The 8,568-nt window shown below is 29.5% G+C and overlaps 1 protein-coding gene across 1 annotated transcript; it reads left to right on the top strand.

The window, feature by feature from the left end:
* The first annotated feature begins 813 nt into the window (after positions 1 to 813).
* Positions 814 to 7,951, top strand: LOC107794296 (putative carboxylesterase 18). The gene is made up of 2 exons (XM_016616780.2): positions 814 to 1,579; positions 7,295 to 7,951. The coding sequence occupies exons 1-2, from the start codon at positions 947 to 949 to the stop codon at positions 7,727 to 7,729; spliced, it is 1,068 nt and encodes a 355-aa protein (XP_016472266.2). The 5' UTR covers positions 814 to 946; the 3' UTR covers positions 7,730 to 7,951.
* The last annotated feature ends 617 nt before the right edge of the window (positions 7,952 to 8,568 follow it).

Raw genomic sequence — 8,568 nt, 5'->3', positions numbered from 1 at the left:
ACTTGATATACAAAGTATAAAAGACGTATAAATCAATACATCTTGAATTAGGCGGCATTCACATATGCATCAAATTTTTAAAAATGGAGTGAAAAAGATGAATGTTGGAAAGGGAGAATGAAGATGGACAAAAAAAGTACTTCATGTGATTAGTGAGACAGTTAACTTATTAAATATTGAGCTTAATTTTTATAATATGCTAATAATGAAAAAAAAAGTGTTCTTTATGGAATAAACAATAAATGATACTATTTTTTAAAATAATAGTTAAAAATGATCAAGCGTATAAAAAAACCCAAAAACTTGGCCAAACACCTCAAGTTTGAAAAAAAATACTTTTTTTAAAAAAATATTTTTGATTTTGGAGAAGTTTGGTCAAAAATGCTATTAATTTGTACATCTTACTTTTTTTATTATTTTGTTTAAAACAATTACCACCTCTTTATATCTATTAGATTTTTTAATTCTTAAATTACTATTTTGCCCATAATAATAATCGTTTACAGAAATTATATGATATGTTTAATATCAAAAGATTCAAAAAATATTTTTAATATGCTATTCACATCTTTAACTTATGATCACATTATTCAAATCTTCTTAATATTATTCAATATCCATATTTTGAGATATTGATTATACAGAATATGGTGCATTATTCATCAAATTACCAACTACCACATGCTACATTTATAGTCTCCTTTTCAGATGCTAGATGAGAATGTAAATGTGGAAATACAATGTTACATTTTAAAATAGTGCTTCAGGACCCACTGAAATTTAAAAGCTTCGAGGAAACTGCTCAACTATATTTCCTTAAAAGCGTCATACTGTATTATGTATTTCCTTAAAGGAGCAACATATTATATGAACTTGTGCTTCAACTGTATTTTTCACACGGTACATATCTCTTCGTTTTTCTCTCTTGCTCTTTAGGTTTGCTTCTATGGCGCAGCAAAAGGAATTCCTCAATGCTCAATCGAAGAAACCATCAGCTTCATCGCCCCCACTTCCTTGGAGAACTCGTATTGCACTATCCGTCATCTCTGCCGTTACCGATTATTCTCGCCGTCAAAACGGCACTGTCAACCGCCGCCTCCTCGATTTCTTCGCCCTCAAAACTCCGGCCAATCCCAATCCAGTTAACGGCGTTAAGTCCTCCGACATCACCGTCGATCCTTCCCGCCATCTCTGGTTCCGTCTCATCGTTCCCACCACTGATGAATCCCGGAAAATGAGTACACTTCCGATCATCGTCTTCTTCCACGGCGGAGGGTTTGTGTACCTCAGTGCGGATGGGATGGCGTACGACGCCGTTTGCCGCCGTTTTGCCAGGAAAACCCCGGCCGTCGTTGTCTCCGTTAACTATCGGCTGGCGCCGGAACACCGGTATCCTGCGCAGTACGACGATGGATTTGATGTGCTGAAGTTCCTTGATGACGAGAGGAACCGGGGGATCTTACCGGAAAACGTGAATCTATCATGCTGCTTCCTCGCCGGAGATAGTGCCGGAGGGAACCTCGCTCATCACATGGCTAAAAGAGCGTCGGAATCAACGTCCAACTTCAAAACACTCAAGGTATGGTCCCTCTCTCTCCATTTTCCTCCTCATTTTCCAAACCCATACATATGCCACGTCTGCATTTCCGCATATATTTTATTCCTACAAAATATATGGATTACCATTTATTTTCTATAATACTAATATTAAATTATCACTGCCTCACGGGCCACAATTATTATTGTGTCAGTTATCTCAAATTGGTTGCTCAAAAATCTCTTCTACTTTTATCCCTTTGTCTTTTGCATTGAAAGCTTAAACGTACAAGTGGCTCTAAGAATATTTTATACATAGGTTAAAAAATACTATGAAGCAAGGAATAACTAATATATATATTATTATTTTTTTTAATACATCCTACCAAAGTACGAAAGATGTTCCTCTGTCCTATTTTCTCATAAGTCTTTCAATATTGGCTAAGTCAAGATGGAAAGTGATATGTGTAGCCAAAAGAAATACTAATAAATCTAAATCGATTAGCCAATTCCTGAGAAAATACCAATTAGATACTTGTACGACTCTCTTCCCCTTTATTCCTTTCGACTTGTTAATCAACAGTCTTGATTTAGATTGCGGTCCACCAGTAGATTGGAGAATCCCGCACTACGAAGTGTCCGCCTTTTCAACTTTGAATAAAATGAGAGGAATTTATTAATGAACCAGGAATTCCATTAATTGTTTTACATTATAATAGTATTAATTTCATTTTTCATTTTCTTCACTGATGATTAAACCTTACCTACCGGCTACCGCACACTTCACTTTTTTCCGTCACAGTTGGTTGCGTGTTTGATTCTAATTGAGGATTTTCGCCACGCGTACAATAACTAAATTGAATTTACTTCCATTAAGTAAAGAATATTGATAATTTGGTAAATACCGAATTACCGTATCGAAATCGAAAATTTTGATATTCGGTATTCGATATTTTGGTATTCGGTATGGTATTTGATTTAAGTTTTAAAAATAAATTGATATTAGGTATGATATTTGGTATTTTAGTACCAAAATATATATTATATTACACAATACACATTTTATTAATTATTATATAAATATAAGAAATCTAAAATTTTACTTTTCTTTATTCTCTAAGTTCATCAATTAACTTTAAGCAAGTAACAATATAATTCTCTAAGTTTTCTCTCTCTAAGTTGGTATTTATTGATTTTGGACAAAACTTTTGTCAACAAACATTTTTAGTTTTGTATTTTTGAGTACTTTAATTAAGATTATTACCGTCTATTACTCTATGCACTAGTTAGTATTCAAACCGAATAAACCGAAGTTACCGAACCGAATAAACCGAAACCGAAAGTAGAAAAACCGAATCATATCGAATTTAATTAGGTACTGTATTGGTATAGCATTTTACGAAACCGAATACCGAAAATACCGAACCGAAATATTTAAATACCCTACCGACCGACGAACACCCCTACTCTATCCTTTCATTTCCCTTTTATTTTCTTTTCAGAATTTAACATTCTTAAGACTTGAGAATTATGAAATAACTAGTGAAGTTACCCGCCCTTCGTGCCGGCATAAAAGATATCATCCGTGATTTTACAACATAATGTTTATGAAAATTTATTTATACTATTCCGTAAGGAAAGCTCTGCTCGTTCATTATTTCACTTTCCTGGGTTGAATGAGAGTTTTGTATTAATTATGAGGGAAGCCTCAGCAAAAGAGATACGATTAAGCTGTAAAGGAGCAAAAAAGGCCCTCCAAAAGCTTCCTGAGATGTTTCTTTATCTGAAACTAATGATCATGTAACCTATAGCCACGTGTATTTGATGAGAAGATAATTGAAACTTACCTTGATGAGAGCAACCCATTTTGTTGCTAGTTCAAATATAAAAAAAACTTTTTTAGTACATAAAATGAATTATAGCAAAATATTAAAGAAAAAAATGTGAAAAGAAAATTTAAGAGTTAAATAAGGACACAAACGATTGGAATATTTCTTCACTTCATAATTCTAAACTGAAAATATGAAATGAAACAACAATGACATGTAATAGTCATAGAAACCTGTAGTCGAAACTTGCAAAGCGGCTCCACCTTGATGATAATCCTCCACAGCATTGGTTGTCCCAATGTTGTTACATGAAAGCCAGGAATTTAGCGATGCAAGATTATTAAGGATTGTATTTGAGTCGAAGGGTTAGTGTAATGTCGGTTACAAAAAGACATTTAATGTGATCCTTTCAATTTTCATATAATTAAGTGGTGAGTTTTTTCAGTTATCAGATTAATTGTACGAATTTATTACTTTCAAATAGATGGAAAAAATAGAGAATTTATAGGAAAAGTAAGAGAAATGATCAAAAAAGGAGAAAATAGATAAAGAGGATCTTTGGTCAAAGAGAGGTGCAACCTCTACCTTACTTACTACTTATATATATATATATATATATATATATATATATATATATATATATATATATATATATATATATATATATGGTATTCCATAAAAAATGTATGGCCTATTTGCCCAAAATATAACCATGTTTTAAACTAATCTATAGTATATTATATTAAAAGAAGGGTAGTATGCATTAGATTAAACCAAGTGACGTATTGAGAAAATGTCACTTGACATATTTAAGACAAAATCTAAAAGAAAAATCTAATATATATATATATATATATATATATATATATATATATCATATATAGTGTAAAAATCAATTCTCCTTCTGTTTTAGCTAAAGATATGGAAGTGGAAAATAATTATAAGCCATAATAATAATTAATAAAAAAATGGAAATATGTAGATTGAGATAACCAATGACGATTGTACTTTTGGACAAGTTAAAATAAAAATAAAGTGAACAAATTTACTTAAGATATTAAGGATTTGATGAATTTGAAAATTGAAAAATTTTCAAGTAGCAATTTTTTATATATATTTTGTTTTTATAAAGTAGGAGAAAAATAAAATATTAATTAAAATATATATTCAATAACAAGAATAATGAGGTTATATTAATTTTGACGATTCAGATAAACGAATATTTTATACGTGAATAAATATTTCTTAAAATGATAGTGTAAACATTATCGCGACAATAAGATTTTTTGACGATTTATATTTGAATTGAGTGTTGTAAGGTTAAGTATGAAAGTGTAAGATGATTTTTGAAAATGTGATCTAATTTAACAAATAGAAGAATAAGATATATTTGAATTTGAGATGAGATTTTTTTTAAAATATGATAAGAAAAATTATATTTTGGAATACGAGCTATAGACTCAAAGTTACGATTGAATTTGTTAGTTGTATTATATTAAAATAAATGTGATAAAAATGAATATTAAATTCAAACAAGCTAATAAAAAGCTACATGACAATATAATAGTATTAAAAATTGAATAATATAATAGCAAAATATGGAACAAATAGAGAAAAAATAAAATTTTATCGTAAAGAAATAAGAAAGATAAAACTTGTTTAAATTTGATATGAAAAAGTTTTTAAAGCATGATAAGAAAGGTCATAATGTGGATAAGGCCACATAACTGAAGTTTAATAGATAAAATAAAGAATTAAAATATTAAATAATAAAAATAAATTAGAGATGATGTGAGGATATTTATACTAAGAATTAATTTAGAAACTAAAATGTAAATATATAATACTTAAAAATATTATTTATAAATTTAAACAATTTAATAATTTCGAGTATTAATTTAAAATAAAGTAAATATTTATTTGAAGATTAAAAAATCACACTTCTATCTATATTATGTTAAAGGATAATAATGGATAATAATATTAAATAAAGAGGCAAGTTAATGAAAACCAAGTGAAAACATGAAATACTATATATTAGGTAATGTAATAGCAATAATTTGAAATTCAAAAATATTTAATATTAAAAATAGAAGGGAAAGATGATTTGAACTTGAGATTAGGTTGAAATTATGGTGAAAAAGCTAAACCTATGGATATGACCATAAAATTAAAGTTACTAGATAAAGAAAAATAACAATTGGATAACAATCGGGTGAAAATGTAGATAAGACTTATTTGAATTTGAGATAAAACATAAAGTGGTAGTAAGAATTCTCTTAAAACATAATGTACCCAAACAAGACATGTCACAACGTGATATGTTTAATTTTCTTTAATATTCATCACGGAATAAAATGCAAGTACTAGAATCAAACGGTTGGGTTATTACAGATATAAAAATAATATTTATATTGTACACGACAAGATATGAAAAACATTTTCATGTCCTGCTTTTTAATTTATATCTTAGTTGTAAATTTTATCAGGAATATTTAAATTTTAAGGTAATTTGCATATAATCCAAATAAACCAAATCATAATTTGATTTTGTGTCCGCGCATCGCGCGGGTACTAATACTAGTTAAATTGAAGGGGTGTCTATTTGCTATCCGTGATTCTGAATTTGCCGGTTACTGTACTATGTGCTTCACTCTAACTGAATACTAGTAGTCGTACCCGCGCGATGCGTGGTCAGTATTAAAAAATATTAATTAAATTTCTATCTACCACTTTCTTTTTGTAATATAATAGAAGATATATATTTTATTACTCTTGAAATATTTTTTTATTTTAAATTTTAGCCTATTGTTCTTAATAATATTATCTGAATTTTAATGAATAAAATCTCTATTAAATTAAAGAGAGTTGTATAGTAATTGAATAACGTTTTTGTTATGTATTTTTTTTATTATATTATCCAATATTTAGTATTATTGCATTATTAATAGAAACTTTTATTAGCATATTACTTAATTTAAATTTTTGTATGCTACTTTCTTTTTATAATATAATAGAAGATACATATTTTTTTATTTTATATTTTATTCTATTATTTTCAATATTATTTTCTGAACAAATAAACTTTTTATTTTTAAAAATAAAAACAAAAGTTATTAAAAACAAAGAAATTTTAAATTGGCAGTTTTTTATTTTTTTATTTTTATTTTTTTTATTTTTTTGTAATTTTAGTTTTTTATTTTAAAATAATTTTAAAACTCCAACCTGAAACTTTTTTCCAATTTGAATGGATAATTTTTTTTTAATTTTCGTTTTTTATTATAAAATATTTTATTTTATTATTAATAGATATTTAAATTGAAAAACAATTACCAATAACTAATTATTAACTACTTATGCCATATGACTTTTTTCTAGGCTGTATTTTATTATTTTATAGGCTGCCACTTGGCTTAAGGAGATGGTTTTTTCTTCTCCTTTTAATAATATATAGATTAGTAGTGGGAATATAGATACAAAAACAGTTATACATCCATATTATCCACTAAAAAATAGGTTAGATAATGAACTTTTTAGAAATGGGTAATATATGGATAAAATTCATATTATCAACTTGAAAAATAGATAATCAATGGATAACCAATGAGTTTAACTTTTACATTTGCAAATGCTCAAATTGAGGATTACTTAAATTTGGGAGACTAGAAATTCTCTCAAAAATTATCATATTCAAGAAGCCGTGGATAATATGGATATCCATGTTATCCGCCAATTAATCCAATTTTTATAAGTATTAAATATGGTTCGGGTCGGATAATTTATCCGTTTTGACATTACCTTTTTTCAATCCCATATCCGACCCGACCCCGTTCATTTGCCACCCCTATTGAGTATTGAATATTACCAACCTTTCAAATATGATTCTTACTATTTGAATTAAGTATTGAAAGATGATCCGACTCTAAAAGGTGATTGGACTGGTGGCCATACAACCATTTTTCGGAGGTGAGGAACGAACCGAAGCAGAAGCAAGACTAGCAAAGATTGACCCATTGATATCAGTGACTCGAACGGATTGGACATGGAAGGCATTCCTGCCACCAGGTGAAGGGATGGACCGGGACCACGAGGCTATCAATGTTAGCGGCCCAAGGGCCGCTGACATATCAAAGCTGGATTTTCCGGCAACGTTGGTAGTGGTGGGTGGTTTTGATTCCCTTCAAGATTGGCAAAGGAGGTACTACGAGTGGTTAAAGAAGTCGGGCAAAGAAGTCTACTTGTTAGAGTATCCAACCATGGTGCATGCTTTCTACATTTTCCCAGAGCTACCTGAATCTACACAATTAATTTCTGAGATTAAGGACTTCATTCATAAGCAATGCTCTAAGGTTGTGAAGAATTGATGTGCCATGATATATTGTTTCTTCACCACTCTAGATATCAAATCATGTGCAGTAATTATAGAGTTCTCATGGAGCTAAACAAGAAGAGGATATATTATATATGAGAATAGACAGGTTAGTGGTACTCTTATTGTTGGCACTCATCTTGTTATGACATTCTACTTAATTGTTGGTACTTCATTTCCTCCAGACCCCCTACCCTCTCCTGGTCTGGAAATTCTATATGTTATGTTTTACTTATCTCTTAGACAGTAGAGAGTAACAGAATAGTTGCTACACTGACCTTGTTCTTTAACAACGCAAATGCTTTTGTTTCCATGATTAAAAAATATTCGGTTTCTTAAACTACTGTAAAGGATTACAAAATTAGGGGATTAGTGAAAGAAAAAAGCTTATGGAGAGAATTCTCCTGGTAAGCATTTAAAATTTTCAATCTTTATTTGGATTCAAATTTATAAGAAATTTGGACTAGATTTTAAATTCAAAACATGCTAGTCCAAATAAATATTATAGGCTAATATAATTGAATTAGTTATTTAAATCCGGTTAATTAAACAGAAATTGGCACAAATGTACAGCTTTTTACATCCATTTGCACCCACTTAGCCAACAAATATATTTCGCCACTGTTGCCAAAAGAAACATAGCAACCGGTATTCAAATTTCTCAAGCAATCTCTCTTCTCCTTCGCTCAATTCCTCCTCCTTTTCATCTTTCTCTCGCTCTCTCACAGACTTTTTATACACAGCTCCCATGGCTTCATCTATTCTTCTCTGAATTTCCTTTTTGCTTACATCACACTCTTCCTTTATGTAGGGCTAGTGAAATATGACAATATA

The sequence above is a fragment of the Nicotiana tabacum genome, chromosome 13 (genome assembly GCF_000715075.1).
Source record: "Nicotiana tabacum cultivar K326 chromosome 13, ASM71507v2, whole genome shotgun sequence".
NCBI classification, from domain to species: domain Eukaryota; kingdom Viridiplantae; phylum Streptophyta; class Magnoliopsida; order Solanales; family Solanaceae; genus Nicotiana; species Nicotiana tabacum.
This window is presented reverse-complemented; position numbering and strand designations above follow the sequence as displayed.